Genomic DNA, 18,918 nt, shown 5'->3' on the forward strand with positions numbered 1-18,918 from the left:
AAGCTTTGCTTTTGCGGGTCCATCATATTTCACAAGTTATAGAGAATTGTCTTATGTACATTATATACGCTGATACACTTTCTGTCCATGGCCCGATTTATAACATATTTTGAATCTTGCTTGGTTTGTATTCTTCTTTAATGTATCTCAATGAAATGTATCTTAAGTGAAATATGAAAATAAATATGCTGGAACTGTTTACTGTGTCTCGAGTGTAAGACCGGTGCAGTTTCAGTTATTCAATTCAATTTTAAATACATATGGTGTTCTACCAAAATAACAAAACTCTCATTACGAGTAAAAAATTCCCATGAGGTCAAATGTGGAGGATCAGATGTCAGGTTAAATGCTAAAATGAAACTACTTACAGGTGAAATGGCAATAGTTTCTTCATACAGCTTAATTTACCTTAGAAATGACTCAACAATGCTCAATGTGTTCGCTTAATTAAACTTGGTAAATACGGACATTACTGCCCTATTATCTGTAGGGAGAAATAGGGGCATGGTGGCAAGAGAAAATAGAAAAAAAATCTTTTATTTTGTCTATAACATTCTGAAATCGTTTAGAATATTTTCATGAAAAAATTGCGAATTACAAGCTTGCCCATCGTGTGAAAAAAATTGTCTCAGATGGGTAGGATATTCACTAATAAACCTACTACACGACAATAATGAGCTATAGTAAAGACATACCAGTCACCATATTAGCATCATTTCTAGTTTTCCCTTTAGTTCGACCTAACTTGTATCCGTTGTCCGTAACTTTTCTTAAGACTCAATCTCTGATGGGATCTATAATTATCTCTTATATCTTTTTCTCTCTAGTGATATTCGATGTACAAAATTTGCTTCTTAATAGATCACTCTTTTCCATTTCTTCAATTTTCTCGATTTCTATTGCAAAATGTACATTGTTTTTCTGTATATCATAATATTGCATCTCATGATCTGTATTTCTTTTACTACTATTGTTTTTCTTTTTAAATTGCTCCTTACCATGAGACGACAAATGCATGGTTTCCTATATATATATATTTTTTGTTGTTGTTGCTGATGATAGAAATGAAATTGTATTGAATTCAAAAGAAAATAGGGTAATGACCCTATACGGTATTTCAATGAAGAAATGCAGAGAGAATTTAGGAGAATACATCAGTGAAAGTATATGAGTATAATTTGCTAATAGTTATGAATTCTTAAACTTTCGTGCTGTCATCGCTGGATTAGAAGACTACTATACTTTATAATGTCATGTAGGCCTACGGAAATAAAGAAATCATGATGAAATTCCAACACATTCAAATTTTTCTTCATAAATAGTAAAGCATAATAATAGAGCACTTGATTTGTCTCTTTCAGAAAGCACGGGGAATTATATTACCCTCGATAAAAGTTATTTGTTTCTTTATTTATTTTCAATTTCATATAAAAAACACACAAAAAAATCTGAAAACCTGCATGAATAATCAAGGATTTTGCAATGGATTGATTGCCCTTTCATATTCATTATTTGAAGGGTAAATTGTGGGGGTCAAATACACATAAATATAAGTAGGTAACAAGTCGAGAGAATGTGTTCTCTTACCAAAAAAAAAAAGAAAAAAATCGTTGAGTTCTTACATTTTCGCTCTGTCGTTTACCGTGCGTGACGCCGCAAACTGCAATATAGTCTTCTCATTCAGCGACTGGCGACACCTTAACTTCAAACATTCATCCTTTTTCAACACATTGTCATATTTTCCTCAATCTTTCACTGACGTGTTCTACTGATATAGCTGCATGCATTCACTGGATCCACATATTTGAGTTTCATTCCTTTTTACTAAGTTTGCCTTTGAGTGTAGGTCCAATCGTATTTCATGCTCTATCTTAGTAACATGGTGTTATGCATACAAGTTTGGTGTTAAATACCATTCCTTCTTGTAATTTTGTATTTTTTTAAAGAGAAACATAACAAAAATGATTGAATGTAACTGCATTAGAAACAATTGATCAAGTGCAAGTTGGGACAAGGAAGTTATCTGTGGTGGAAACACTTTCCTGAGTGTATGTGGCGTTAATATGAACTGGGGAAGGGGGGGGGGGGGGGCTAAATGACGTCTTCAATGCCTACAACGTGTTTGCCCTACGGGAAGCAATTTGATAATTAATCAGGTTTGTTCTTCTCTCCTCAGATGAGGACCCGTGCCCGAGACATATTTGTGGTGGTCGGACCGAACCAGGACACGCCATCCAGACTTCCGCAAGGGTAATATGTTCTTCTGTTCCTGGCATAGGTTCAAACAAAAGTACAGTAAATATGAGCATTGATTAATTATCTTTTATCAACAGAAAGAAAACTTAAGCCCCCGTTCCACTATCACGATTTGGACCCCGATCTGTCCCGATCTAGCAGATTGGGAGAGAGCGGCAAAAGCGTACGGGGATCGGAAGCATCGTGGCAGCAGCGTTTGGAGGTCGGGGTTGGAGCGGGCATTTTTTCAAATCGGGAAGAAATTTTGAACCTGTTGAAAATTATGTCCCGATCTCCCCGATCAAACTATTCTTTATCGTACGGCAAGCGGGGAGAGCGTAGTGACAGCGCAAACGCTGCGGGATGAGCGTAACAAGGTCTTTCTGAGCGTAGTAACATCGGCACAAGAACGGGAAGTAAACTTAGACACCGCTGCTGCGCTGCTCTTCCCTGATCAAAGCACGATCTTCCTGCTTAACACCGCTCTCACTACGTTCTCTACTCTCGTATAGAATCAAGGCCCGTTCCTACAACGCTCTCAGCACTCTTCATTCCCGCTTTAGTTACACTGTTTCCGCTTTAGCTACGATGCTTCCGCTTTAGCTACGCTGTTCCTACGCCTTCCCAGACTCAATTACGCACGCCTTCCGTTCTCGCCGCTCTAAACATGCTAAAAGGACGCAGCCGATACGCTGGAAATATCGCAGCCAAAATGTCTGCCAGAGGAAGATCAAGGAAATAAAACAAGATAAGATAGAGGCAAAACTGTTGAGGAGGAGGAGGACATTCGCGCTGCACCTGTCGGGGTATAATATGAAGAAGGAGCTCAAATTTCAAAAAAGAAGAAGAAGAAGAAGTAGAAGAGATGAAGAAAAAGAAGAGAAGAAAGCAGCGAAGCAGCTCCCCAAAAGACGAAGAAAGAGAGACTGCACATGATGCTAAAAGAGGAGGAAGAGGACAGCAGAATTTTGAAGAATGTGAAATCATCTACAACTGGAGGAAGACGGACCGTAAAAGCAAGGATACCAAGAAAAAGCCTTGGAAAGATCAGCACGTCTTGATTATAACAATGCATTGTTGCAAAAGAAACGTGAGTTGAGGAGACTCTTCGAGGTCCACAGTATATTTCTTTGGTTCTGCATGCTAATAAGTTGACTGACTGCGGATCGACAGTCGAATCGGGGTACATCGGGCCACAGCGGACACTTTTCAGCTCTCTGAACGGGGTAACAGCGTGATAAGATCGTATAGATCGTTCAGAGCGTAAATATAGTGTGCATTTCATTTCATTTCATTTATTTCATTCCTTCTTTCTTTTTCGTCAAACATAGCACGAAATGAATCAGAAGATATAACATAGGCATGTATTCGACTTTACATGGTAGATAATGTTTAACAAATACGAAATTATACATGCATATCGGCAAAATACAAAGTTATGTTTGGAGGGAAAAAAAGAAAGAAAGAACTGAGAGGTTCACTGAAAAGCATGCTTGTAAATTGTGAACCACTCAAAGGATTCTTGTGAATACATTGAACTTTTTTTTTTACAAAGACAGGAGAGAACAAGACAGGACAGAACAAGACAGTAGAAACACAACGACTTTACATGACTTTACAGTAGGGTATACCATGACAGTAATAAAACACAAAAGAACAATGGAAAGAAAGGAGAGAAAGAAAAGGAAGTGAAAGGAAAAGCCAACACGCTGAACATCGGGATCAGAAGATGGAATTGAGGTGCTGTACATCTGGATCAGAAGAGGGAATTGAGGTGTTTCAGCTCGATCAGCCGAACAAAGTTTATACAAATAAGATAATGTAAAAAATACACAATGATGAAATCAATGATTGACGATGAACCCTTAGGCTGTAAAGACCAGCTAGGTAATGAATCATATATAGCTTAATATGAGTTCAACAAAAAAATTTTTAACTTACGCTTAAACGAATTCAAAGATAAAGAATTTTTTATATCACAACTTAAAGAATTCCAAAATCTAGGGCCACTGTATATAAATGTATTTTGAGCCAATAACGTTCTCAGAAGGGGTAGATGAAACTCATTTGATCGCCTGGTGGGATAATTATGAAAAGATTGATTTCGTGGAAACATTGAATCAAAAATGTTAGGAAGTGCATTTGTGTTATAATTAAACATAAACTGACCCAGCTGAAAGAAAAACATATCTTTGATTTTTAAAATCTTATATCTAACAAATAATGGATCTGCATGGGAACATGGAGAAACGCCACAAATGATACGAAGTGCCTTTTTTGTAATAATAATCTATCTGATAAAGTTTGATGGGCACTGCCCCATGCTAAAATTCCATAATTCAAATAAGGTAATATCAATGAAAAATACAACGTCAGCAAGGAAGACAACGGGATATGAGATTTAAGTCTATTAATAATACCAATATTACGCGAAATTATTTTACTAATATTAATAATATGAGGCTTCCACGAAAGTTTATCGTCTACTGTAATACCGAGAAACTTTGTATGTGATACACACTCTAAATGAACGTCATCAAAGATGATATCTGTGTGTAAAACTTCTATAGACTTACTGAATAACATGTAGCTAGTTTTCTGAAGATTCAGTGATAATTTATTGGCTCTTATCCATTGAGTCACTTTTTTTAATTCAGAATTAACAGTATCGACAAGAGTGATTGGATTTTGGTGGGAGAAGAAAATATTTGAATCATCGGCAAAAAGTATAAAAGAAAGTATATCGGATGATCTACAAAAATCATTTATGTAAATGATGAAAAGTAAAGGTCCTAATATACTCCCCTGAGGGACGCCACATTTAATAACTTCAAGACTAGAACTGTGCTCGTTCAAAAATACATATTGTTTTCGGTTTTGCAGGTAACTCCCTGAACCACTCCAAAGCCTTCCCTCGTATACCATAATGAGACAATTTATGAAGTAAAATTTCGTGATTAATTGTATCGAAGGCCCTGGAGAAGTCCAGGAAGATACCAACAAAATGAGAATGGTCATCTATAGTATGTGCGGCGTTATCAATAAACTTCAAAAGAGCATGAATGGTGCTGTGTTTCTGACGAAACCCAAATTGAGAATTCGTAAAAACATTATAATAATTGAGAAATTTAATCGTTCTTGTAAATATCAATTTTTCCAAAACCTTAGATATGGATGAAAGTAGAGAAATAGGTCTATAATTACTTATATCAAAACTGTCTCCTTTTTTGAATAAAGGACACACCTTAGCTATTTTCATACAATCAGGAAAAACACCATGTAATATGGATTTATTAAAAATATGAGAAAGTGGGTCAGCAATAGAAAATATAATTCCCTTTATAATAAAATTACTTATATCATCATAACCGGCACTTCGTTTATCATTCATTGCAGTAACAATGTCTATTATTTCATATTTCGTAGTTGGAGCTAAGAAAATAGAACTGGGATTGGATTGACCTAAAAATTTTTGCAAAATGCGTATCGGACTGCGGTACTTCTTTTGCCAGATTCTCTCCAATCATTGAAAAATAAGAATTAAAAATATTTGCTATATCACCAGGATCTTCAACAATTTTATTATCAAATCTTATTTTTGTAATATTCAATTTCTTTTTTGATATATTCATGGCCTGTTTTAATATCTTCCATGTATTCTTCACGTCATGTTTATATTTTTCTATCTGAATGGTATAATATTTCCGCTTTTCAGATCGTATGACCTTAATCAAAATATTCTTATATGATGTATATTTATTTTTGGACTCCTCATCGATCGATCGATCGGATAACATCGGCAACATCGCATTGACAGCGTAGCTACATCATTCTAAAGCGCAGAGATTGTAATGTCTCATTCCCGATCATTGCAGTAAGAGCGTAGCAAGCACGTGGTAGTCGTAACTGCAGCGTTCTTAGAGCATTCTAACATCATACTGCTCAGGTTTAACCCGATCTTTCCCGATCCGAGAAAATAAGCCAGTTCGGGGTTCCAGTTTGAGCATGAGCAGAAATAGGTCATTTGTACCGAGAGACAGGTTATTTTTTAATTTCACTGAGATAAGCATCTGTAATGCTATGATTATTCATGGAATCCTTATAAATGATGCCTGCCAGTACATCCACCTGACATCAAGCCTGGTATTTGGCAATGTTAACAGAAAAAGTTTATTAATGTATTCAAAACAGCACAATGAAATAGATGCTTCCCAAAGTGTTGATCAACTAACCATTCTGGTCACTTCATCTGCACAGGTTCATTTTTTTTTTGTTAGAATACGAGTTCCATGAATTGCTATGTTGGGCAAGCTGCTGCATAGTAATGTTGCTTTGAATTGAGTGAAGTGCCTAACCAACTGAGAAAAATGAAAGTTCATTAATAAGCCAGTTCAGGGTTCCACTTTGAGCATGAGCAGAAAAAGGTCATCTGTACCAGCAGAGCATGTTGGTTTTTAAATTCACTGAGATAAGCATCTGTGATGTAATGATTATTCAAGTGATCCTTATATGTGTTGCTTGCCAGCACATCCACCCGACAGCAAAAGTGGTATCCGACAATATCAATAGAAAGAGATTGTTAATACATGCAATGCAACATAATGAAATGGATGCTTTCCAAAATGCCAATGGAAGGATAATTGTGGTCACCTGGTCTACGCAAGTTCATCCTTTGTTTGAACATAACTGATGAATTTCATAAATTGTTTCGTTGGGCAAGCTTATGCCTTCTGTTGCTTGAAACTTGTGGAGTGCCTAATCAACTGAGAAAGAAGAAAGGTCATTTGTACCCATGTGCCCATGAGCTAACCCCGAACTGGCTTATTTTGTACCCATGTGCACATGAGCTATCTCCGAACCGGCTTATTGTCAAATCGTAGCGAGAATGGTATAATGGAACAGGGAGCATTTCTGTAACGATATTGGCGATATTATGAGCTTTCATACTAAAATATATTGTTCGGGAATTTTTGTTATAGCTACACCCTTCAGGGATCCCCCTTTTCTTGTGTACCATAAGGACAAGCAGAAAACAGAAAATAAGAAAAAAAATATGTGACTTCCCTCGTGATCTTCCTACTCATTGAAAAAAAAATCCTAAAAGACAAAAGAAATAGAAAAACCCATCTCACACTTATTGCACTTGGCTTAGAAGTTTAACTTGCTGTCTTTAGGGTGACGACAGTGACACAAGATGGAAATACGAATATGAAAACTGAATTTTGTGCGAAGTTTGCCCCCGAACGTGGTCAAAAGTCAATCGCTGCCCAAAGCAACCACAGAAGATGGCGCGATGGCATCCGAACCACACACGAAGGCTACACGAAGATGTGAATCTTTTTTTTTTTTTTTTTTTTTTCGATAGACACACGAAGGACGCACGAAGGAAGCGCAATGGCCACACGAAGATTTCGTAATGGTTCACGAAGTTGCTGCTGGAGTCCAAGAAAGTCCACCGCGGTCGTATGATGGTCGTATCACTGCTCAAGATGTCCTCATGAATAACCCTATTATGTTTACTCGAGTATACGATCAGAACTGAATTTGAACATTTCCTTTTTCCGTTTGTTCATCTTTGCTCAATTTTGGGACGGTGTGACGCCTGCACAAAATTGACAACAATGTTATTCTCGGCTGTTGTAGAGATAGATTCACCTCACCTGATTCTGAGGCTGGCATACGTACTTCGCGATTGATGTTGCCATATAGGCCCACCGTGACTGTAACTTCGACCCTATTCAAACTCCTAAAAGATGCATAGACTTACTGTTACCTGCTTGCCTTCCTGCTAAGTTTACGTTCAATAAAAAGGCCTCCTGCAAGGGCTTCTCTTGACACTGACATCACTGAGGTGCACACTACACGCCACTTTTTTGCAATTTTTTTCTGCCTCGTGTATTTTGTGTTAACATGAAATACATTTCCATGTCGCTTCGATCAGTTTCTTTATCTTGTTTTATAGAACTGCCCCCCATATTAAACTAGATGTATCAGTATGATATTGACCAACGTCTTCAAGTGTAATGCTGATCCCTCAATGTAAGTTTGTTGAAGAATGAATAACACAATTCTGATGTACACAGTTATGAGAGCTGCACTCCTTAGGATCTCCTGGATTTTCATGTCGGAAACACTTTCAACTTCATAAGTATATTGTCAGGGGATATAATGTAGCTTCTTACCGATAACCTACATTCTTACATTGAGATTACGTTACTTCATTCCGGCAGTATACTTGAACAGTTACGTTTCATGAGATGTGAGTGGGCATAGTACAGTTATCTTAACATCGGTTCAGATCCAGGACATTGTTCACTTCCTTCATTTTTCAAAATAATGAACGAACTGATGTTCCACTTATGTGCGGCAAAATAATATTTTTCAGGAAACCTCACCCATGGTGAGTGGTGGAGACACACAGGCGGCTCGTCAAGAGACCTTGCGGCGTGAGTGTCTGCGGAGAAACACCAGGACTTCTCCGCGCCTGGCCAAGACCTGCAAGCGCTTTCGGGTCCTCCCAAATCAGCGGATACTGCTTCTCCTCATCCCCAAGTGTGGCGGCACAGTCTGGGGTAGACTTCTCCTCACCGTTAACGGCTTTATACCTGAAGACGCTAAAGTAGGAGCGGTGGAATCTGTTACTTTACTAAAGAAGCACTTTAAGTTTATGTCACAAATGAAAAAGCGCAAGAAATTCTACGCTTCTCGCTTTAAGAAGGTTATCTTCGTCCGCAATCCTTACAGCCGTCTTTTGTCTGCCTTCAGAGAGCGATTGGAAACCTTCCCAAATATAAGTCCGAATCAACGCCAGGCTCACAATAAGAAAATTTACGTGGAATACGGAAATCACTCTAAAGACGAAATGCCCAATAAGTCGGTAAAAAGTGAAATGTACAATGTGACATTTAAAGAATTTATCGACTATTTCTTGGACGGGAATTACGATATTCACTGGCAGGACGTGTACAAGATTTGTAATCCCTGTCTCGGTTACGATTTCATTGGAAAAACTGAGACGTATAATGAAGATGTTATAGAGGCGTTGAAGCTCATGGGTGCGGATTCTAGATTTCACCCATATAAGAAACTTCACGCTTCGAATAGCAGCGATGATGCCATCATGAAAAAATATTATGACACGCTTTCTGATGAGCAGTTTGAAAAAGTCACAGAGAGGCTTTCAACCGACATGGCGTATTTTGGCTACAATATGCCAGAGAGCATACGACGGGATCACGCTTGAGATCTAACTTATCAAAAAAAAAAAAGAAAAAAAAAAAGAGACAGCTCTGCTTTAGTTTTATTCGATTTAATCTAATCTTATTTCACAGCAATACTATAAGGTGTTGAGAATAGGCCGATTCAACACCAACATGCACACCTGAATAGGGTGTGCACCCTCACTCCCGCAGCCTGCTTATACGTTAGCGGGCTACCATTGACACTGACTTGCAGAAACGTGGAACCGCGCCCTCTATTGACTTGCAGCAAAATAAAACTTTTCCTTTAATGCCTTCCTTGTAACATAACAATAGCAGTTATGATTGAAAGTATCCTGTTTTTCTTATAATTCTCTTTGTTTTTTTACAGCTTTAGTCACAAAAATCTCAACTTAACTCGTTCCATACGGGAACCTGGTGGCCTCAGTATTAAGTCCATGGAGATTTCAGAATTTAATATGGAATGGGTTAAGATGCAGAATCTAATGTGGAATGGGTTAAGATGCAGAATCTAATATGGAACGGGTTAAGATGCGATTACAATCTTTAGATGACGTACGATTCGTTATTCCGAAGGTTCGTTACTAAAAAAAAACAACAACAACTACATGTATAATGCGGAAACGAAATACGATTCGTAATTCTGAGGGTGCATTAGCAAGCACCTTCTTTTCATTTTCCGATTAAAGAACATTCGAATTAACAAAGCTGCTTGTATTTTTGGAAAAAGGAACCTTATTTCATTTTCGGATTAGCAAACCCTCGGAATGACATATCACAATTATTCGATTTTCGGAAGTACAAACCTTCGGAACAACACCATGAACGTTTGGATTCAGATCCTTTTTCCTTTTGAAGATTGACGAACATTATGGTATAAGAAATAATCCATTTGTGGATTAACGAACCTTCGCAATAACGAAAATAAGTCATGAGTGTAGTGAACTATACTGGCATGTTAACTCAGAAAAATCAAAACATATTAGCTCTATCAGACATGGAAGTTTGACAGGTTCCTGGAAATAGCTATTATTCCATCGCTACTTCTAGCGCTGTGACACAGGTACATCAGGATAATTACACAGCATGCCAAAGGTATAACAAAGAATTTATGGTTCACTTATTTTCTTCTAATAAAAAAAGAGGAAAGGTCAATAAAACATTTGCCGTTATTCCACCTTAATATGGGGGTTTGATTGGTATTAAAGGGATGGTATTGTTTTTGGTGGACATGAGGATTGAGTCGTTTTTGCAAGATACCAAGAAACCACTTATGAAAGCGTACGTAGCATACCATTCTAAGGGGAATTCAAAGTTTATTTGATATAAATCGGTTTCGAAATGACCGAGACATTCATAAATAGAATAAAAACAAAGTGATCATGATAAAAGGTGAGTCCCACCTTTTATTAGGATTGCTTGTTTTTGATATCTCAGCCATTTCAAAACCAATCTTCATCAAATTAACGTTTAATTTATTTGAAATTACATGCTCTGTCATATTTCATAACAAGTTTATCATTATCACACACCAAAAATGTGATAAAACCTGTGGTTAGGTCTCAACCCAAACTATGCGATCCCTTTAATGGCAAAAAATACATCTTTAAACCTTTTCGGTTGCCATGCATTAAGAGCAGTGAAGAAAAACCTCGCAAGTGTATTTTTGTTCTTTTTTTGGTGGGGGGGGGGGGATAAATGAAAAATAGATATATATGTTATCATTGACTTTTATAGCATCATTATATACCGATTGCTAAGCTCGACTACGCAAAATCTTATTTACATGATTATTTAGATATATTTTGGAACTGCCTTCTTCGTTATCTTGGTATATTTCAAGTATCTTAATACAAAAATGAGGTAATTTGGAATAGCTCCAAAGTGTTATATCAAAATAAATTATTATGTCAAAAATGACAGAAAAAAATAGAGGTGTAGTAGATATGAACAATTTATTAAGAATAGATCATGGACATTAGCATGATGTCGATGAATTCTCTATGCTCTCATTCCATAAAATGTATGTCAATTTTTTCATAATTCTATGTATTTTTTGTTGAAAAGAAGTAAAAAGTAAGTTTGAATTAAATTAAATTGGATATGGACAAATTTCAACTGCTATCTAAGGTTTTGTTTTTATAAGTTTGATAGCAATCAGCATGACAATTGTGGCAATAAAGTCTTACTAAAACAAGAAGATAGAATGTCTCACTTTTTATTTGATAAATAAAAACCTGTGACTTTCTTGTCGCTGCAGTATAAAAGAAGTTGTAGAATCACTTTGTTGATTTAGAAAGTATTTCTCATCCAACTTAATTTATATCTTTGACAATGAGGAAACGCTGACTCTTTCAGAAGCGTAAATGATTGACACATTTCGTTTAGATTTTATTTCTTTACGACAAAACAAAGAAATGCTTTTGATTTTTTTTTCAGCTGATCTTGCATGAAATGAAATTTCAATGAAAATTTAGTTGAATGGGAGATCACATCAGATAACATGTAACTACAGTAACGACGTTCAAACACTCTCGTATTCTGCTGCATTATCAACATTTAAATACATTCTAGTAAAATAAAGTGATTTCACTAGCTCTCCTTCAAGGTAGATATCCAAAATGGATGAAAAAAACATCAATATGATATTGTAACCTCTGCTTCATAAGCTGCTTACTCCGGGGGGAATAATCACAGTGTCAACGCGTCAACAACAATAAATCAGTCAGCGCACAATTATTTCGTTGAACTTGGGTTCTTGTTATTCATTGTCAAACAATGATCCGATGACCATTATCATAAGCAAATAACAACGATGCTGCTACCGTATATATTATGATTGGCGTAATTTACAGGCCCCCTCGTTCGAATTTGAATAATTTTTTTGACAGTTTTGCAGGATTTAGTACAAAATCCCATGATACTTAATAAAGATACATTTTTGATGGGCGATTTTAATATCGATCTCATGAAATGTAATACCCAAAACAGTTCAAAAGAATTTATAGAAACATTAATGTCTGCTTCGTTTTTTACCATTAATCTCCAAGCCTACCCGTGTCGCCAGCCAATCGGCTACCCTCATAGACAACATTTTTTGTAATGTTTTTCCACTTCCTGAGTCCGGTATCGTCCTCTCGGACATCACTGACCATTTTCCTATATTTGCTCAGGTACCAATTAAACTGATTAACCGAAATAATTATTATAAGCGTCGTAAGATTACTGCAGATAATCTTACAAGTCTCCAAAACAGTTTAAAAGAAATCGACTGGTCTTCTGTATACAACACTACCGATGTCAACTTGTCTTATGACTATTTCATATCTACTCTTACCTCCGAAATCGATAACCATATTCCCCCTGCGTAACATAAAAAATAGATATAAGCAAATTCCAAGATTCCCGTGGATAACCCAGTCTATATTACGATCTATAAATAGGAGAAAATAATTTGTTTTATAAATATAGATGCAATCCCACTGAAAAAAATAAGAAAAAATATGTTTCATACAAAAACACACTCACCTAATTATTACGTACGCAGAAGAAAATGTGTTATGTTAATCAGATAAGCAAATACAAAAATGATATTAAAAACACATGGAAAACATTAAAGAATGCTATGAATACATTTAACAATTCATCTAATATTTCTGAAATTCGGTGGAGCAATGCCTCCAGCAACACTCCCGCTGGCAGCGCGGAAATTTTCAATGACTTTTTCTCTTCAATTGGAAAAAAAAAAATCTTTCTCAAAATATTCCTCTTTCTAGTAAATCTTTTAATGATTTTTTAGATACACCTAACTCCAAAACTATATTTTTGACCCAACATATAAAGAAGAAATAATAAAGATTGTTGCTAATTTGAAAGAAGGGAAAAGTCCTGGCCATGACGGAATTGACAACTATTTGATAAAAAAACATAATTCCTCAAATAGTGGATCCCTTAGTACACATTATCAACTCATCGCTTACAACTGGCCATGTGCCAAATAGTATGAAAATCGCGAAAGTAATTCCTATTTACAAGAAAGGGGAGAAGGATGATGTCAATAACTATAGACCCATATCTTTATTATCTTCTATTTCTAAGATTCTTGAAAGAATAGTATATCAGGACAGCACGTTTTCTTAAAACCTGCGACATATTTTCAAACTTTCAATTTGGATTCAGGGAAAAAAATCACAGCATGACACACGCACTACTTGCCCTCATCGACAAAGTCACACACGCACTCGGCACACTTTCACACACAATAGGTATCTTCTTGGACTTCTCCAAGGCCTTTGACACGATCAACCACGGAATACTTCTCGCCAAACTGTCTCATTATGGAATACGTGGAAAGGCCTTGGAGTGGTTCACGAGTTACCTATCAGAAAGATCCCAATTTGTACATGTCAACGGTTTTGACTCTCAAAGTAAAACAATTGCATGTGGTGTTCCACAAGGGAGTTTATTAGGCCCATTGTTATTCATTATTTATATTAATGATTTTCATAGATCCTCGGAGAAACTATCATTCATATTATTCGCGGATGACTCTAACCTTTTTTTTTCTCACCCTGACCCAAACATTTTAATAGGAACAGTCAATGAAGAACTGAAAAAGGTTATACAATGGATATACGCGAATAAATTGTCATTAAATATTCAAAAAAACAAAAGTTATGCTTTTTAGTAATTCTTTAGATAGCCTCAAAATAACATTTGATACTACTCCCTTAGAAGAAGTTTCTTCCTTTAAATTTCTTGGTGCTTGCGTCGATAACAAGCTTTCATGGAGGAATCATATTGATAACATATGTAAAATTATATCACGTAACATTGGCGTAACGAATAGATTAAAATATTATCTTCCTTCATCTGCCTTATTAACTCTTTATTCTAGTTTGATACTACCTTTTTTAAACTACGGGATTCTTGCTTGGGGTAATACATATCAGATGTTACTTGATAAACTTCTTTTATTGCAAAAGAAAGCGCTTAGAATTGTTTTTAATTTACATGCCCGAGAACATACAGATGCTTTGTTTTCTGACCATAAAATATTAAAAGTAAATGATTTGTATGTGTTTCAACTTGGCCAGTTCATGTTTAATTACAACAGTAACTTTTTACCTAAAATATTCCACGATTCATTTCATCGAAACAGTCATGTTCATAACTATCCCACGCGACGATCCGACGAATTTCATCTTCCGTTAATGAGAACCGCACATGCCCAAAATATATTTCTTTATACCGGACCCAGACTTTGGAATAATTTAGATAATAGTTAAAAAGATTCCCCCAAATTTGTTACATTTAAATACAAACTCAGAAAACATTTACTTTCTACTTATAGTCTTAGATAATTAAAATTGTTTTAATTCATGCTTGAGCTTTCACCTGTCCTGATGTCGCAGCACTTGGCGTGTTCTGTGTGCAGACTTCTCTTCTTTCTTCTCTCCTCTTCCTTTCCTGTCTTTTGTTCTTTCGTAGACTTGTATTGTTAATACCGTCTTCTCTCCTCTCGGTACTGTCTCGCGTCTTACAGTGTATATACGTGTGGGTAATCGAATGTGTGTACGAACGTGTTGTCCCTTGTCATATTTTCCCGGTACACGTGGTTCAGTGAGCAGTGTCCGGGCACTAGCATTGGTATTCTATATTTTTTCCCAACCGGTGTATCTCAAAATAATTACATGTATATTGTTATGGAATAGTATATCATTTACTCATTATTTATCTAGCGATCCACGTCCGACAAGCTTTGCTTTTTTAGTGAATCACTATTTTTCCATAATCGAATTTATTTTCCGCTCGCCCACGAAGTATTCATACAGTGTTTTTTCCTAAATATTGTACATGCTATATGTTGTTCTATAATTTGTCTCGTATATATATGACATGAATCTTTTGCAAACGTTTGAACAATATTATTTCATCACATGTATACTTTGTACTATGTTTTTTTGATTTTCGATGTTGGAAATAAACTGTGATTGAATTGAATTGATTGAATTGAACAGTAATGAACTTCGATTGACAGTTACGATGTGACGTAGCTTCACATTTATTTCACTGCACTTGCTATTCTTTGTCTTTGTACTTTTTGAAATTTGTATTCAAATTGTATCTGATTGAATGCAGAAATAAAAACAAAAAAACAAACAAACAAACATAGACGGTTTTGACGATAATAATAACATGACTTGACACGACGATGGAACGTGACGATACAACTTGACGTGACGATGCATATATCGATGGAACGTTATACGACGTGACGGATTACTGAAATAAGCAAACCATGAATTGTACAGGTTACTATACGAATCAACTCATAGCTACAGTTCAACGATCTCTAATCCTATGAAATATAAATATTATATAACACTATTTACACTGTAAGCATATAAATGTGTGTAGTTAGTTGTGTGGCCAAATTGGTAATATATCCTGGAAGATATATCCCATTTATATACATGCAAATTATGTCATTGTATTACAGTTACACAGTTATTGTTTGTCGTTTTAAGTGCAAATTTTGTATAAATCGCCATAAGCCAAAATATAATTTGGTACATGCATCTTATCAGATACACAACCTTTATTTATTGACCACGACAATTAAATACTAGTAACCGTTTGGATGTAAAAATGTATTTCTTGTGAGAAATAATTCCAATGAATTTGTATCTCAACAAGTGAATCCACAACGGAAATGCTTGTGTATACACATCAAAATGCTAAAAGACTATCCTACTAAACATATCATATACATACTCAGTATGAACCTGTACAAACAACATGCATCGATTATGTGCTTATATCGGTCATGAATAGATTACACTGTACAATGTATGATACTGCTATATACAACATAGACAATGTCTCACTTATGTGTTATTTACAACATCAGTGCATGTAGCACGCTTCAATGAATTATCTCTTAAACTGGTCTAAATCCATAATACAATGTTTGATCAGCTACATGTATACATCCTCTATCCAAATTAAAACAAACTCACAGAGTTATTTCACTCTTCATGATAGATATATATGCTTACAGCAAAGTATACTTAAAAGGCTATATTGAATATTGAAATATATCTTATCATGAGTTCCATACAATCCACAATCAAATGATGGAGTATTCTTGGAGAATTATATCTTTAACCCTGAGAAAATTGCTACTCTGACAATATACAATGCTGGGAAAAGGCATGAATTGGTTGAAACTTACCAACTGTTTAGCACAGCAACCTAGTGAAAATCAACCTCTAATATTCTAATTCCTGTTCGTCGCGTGGTTGTATTAGTGGTTGTACAATGTATCATATGTTTCAGTTAGTTAAGGGAAAATGAAAGCGAGAGATTGAACAAACATGTTTTTGCAGCAGATATGAAACATTCTGTAAAGTTGATGGTTTGCATTTGTTATGGGGACAAAAAGACAGACAGCTAGACACGAACAGACACTAACACACACGCACACACGAGAAATGATATGAGATTTCTCGTCCGTTCCTTCTCTGATATTAGCCAGTTCTTACCCACTTACGAGTTAATAAATTTGAATGAGTTTCAGGTTGTTGATCATTTACATTGCAGAATCCGAATCTGAAAATATACTAAAACTACTAACCATCTTATTCTTAATGATTTTATCACTGAAATAGCTGAAATGGCTCAAAGAACATCACAATGTGACTATATATTTTTCGTTAAAACACCGCACTTCTAAACGTAAAGAATGATCTCGTCATAGAGAGAGATAAAGATGAGATAACTCTTCAACAAAACTTTGAGATATATGTGAAAGATGAGAACCAAACAAACACAAATCCACAATCCCTTTTTATTTTTGATATAGTTTCTGAAATTTTTGTAATTACACGGAAGACGGTAAAAAATGAATTTTGGAAAAGATTTCTATATAAATAATACACATGAATTCAATTTTCCTTTGTTCCTTTCTGTAATAAATCAGGTCAAAAGAATCGATAAACGATGGTAACGTATCTGACAAAGCATTTATGTTCCTTGACACATTAAACTACCGATTTACATCAAACCCCATCACTCAAACATGTGATTCAAAAACCTGATGCAAAACGCTAGACATCAAATCCTATACTTTATTGTCATTTTCAGAGCATAAACATGCAACTAAGGAAGTGCTCTTGTATACCAAGCGTATTTTATGTAGATAAGATGCAAAACTATATATAATGAACCATGGGCGTAAATCCGGGAGGGGGATGGGGGGGGGGATGCACCCCCCCCCCCCCCAGAAATGGAGGAGGGGGATGACCTGTACAATCATTCCCCATGAAATTTGAAAAAAAAAATGGAAGAAGCAGAAATGTGATTGTATCAATTTTGGCATATTGCATGACGTTGCGTTCAGAGAGCTAACAGAGCTGAACAGTATTCTATCCTTTAGGATATGAATACATAATTTTCTCAAGCGCTCGCTCGCGTCACTCGCACGCGAAAAAAAAGTAATATCGACCTGAGGTATGATCCAGACGTTGACAACGTCAAATAGTATAGGCCTACATGTAAACATGCTATGGCGCGAGCAACTCGGGACAATGAAATTATGTATTCGTATTCTGTGCAAATTATGTACGAAAACAAACAAACAAACAAACAAACAGTAACACAAAATAAAACTACACCGCCATAATTGCTAAATATCAGTGACTTAATCAACATATCCAGAACATGATTTTTTTTTTTTACTTGAAGCATCTTCATTCTATGTTGTACTCTGCCTTCTGTTGTAGGCATGCAATGGAATGTTTCTCTATTTTTATATACAGATGTAAGTAACTGGTCCGTACGTTGCTACACCCGGCCGTTACCTGGCAACAGGGTGAATGCAACTGCAATAGTGTTATATTTGCACGGTGTGTTATTGTACAGTGAACGAGGAGTCTTTCTATTTCTCTCTCTCCTGTTCTTTCTACCATCTTTCATTATCGCTTTCCCCTTCTTCTTTGTTTTTCTTTCTTAGCATCACCTGCGTACATGTCCGTGTATGTTTTGTGGTGTAACTGTTTTTGTTGTGTAAAACTAGTTTGTCTTGTTGTAAAGTAAACCGACAGTTAGTTGAAACTATTTATTTATTTATCTGTGTACGAGGCCCCAATATCAAGCTTGGCTTATTGGGGATCCTCCTGTATGGTACCTTGACTTTTTGTTTATTATCATTATGTCTTCGTCCTTAGTCACAATGAGTTGATAACCTGTCATGTGCAAAATCAGCCATGAATTATTGTGAATCATGTGTTTATTTCTGAAAGTGAGCAAAGTTGATTATATTGTACTATGCACAAACAATAAAATGAAATGAAAATGAAATGAAATTGAACCCCCTCCATTTCCTGAATCACACAGCAAACGATGATGACTCAGTCGGGATACATCTATGGTCATACACAGGGATGATCAGGGGCGTCGA

The 18,918-nt window shown here is 35.9% G+C and overlaps 1 protein-coding gene across 1 annotated transcript; it reads left to right on the top strand.

Annotated features, from left to right (window-relative positions):
- Positions 1-8,632: 8,632 nt before the first annotated feature.
- On the top strand, positions 8,633-9,478 carry LOC139724594 (carbohydrate sulfotransferase 9-like). Its single transcript, XM_071635725.1, has one exon. The coding sequence runs from the start codon at positions 8,633-8,635 to the stop codon at positions 9,476-9,478; it is 846 nt and encodes a 281-aa protein (XP_071491826.1).
- Positions 9,479-18,918: the final 9,440 nt, after the last annotated feature.

Source organism: Diadema antillarum, unplaced genomic scaffold (assembly GCF_040938485.1).
Source record: "Diadema antillarum isolate AM-2024a unplaced genomic scaffold, OU_Dant_1.0 scf00000223, whole genome shotgun sequence".
Classification (NCBI taxonomy): domain Eukaryota; kingdom Metazoa; phylum Echinodermata; class Echinoidea; order Diadematoida; family Diadematidae; genus Diadema; species Diadema antillarum.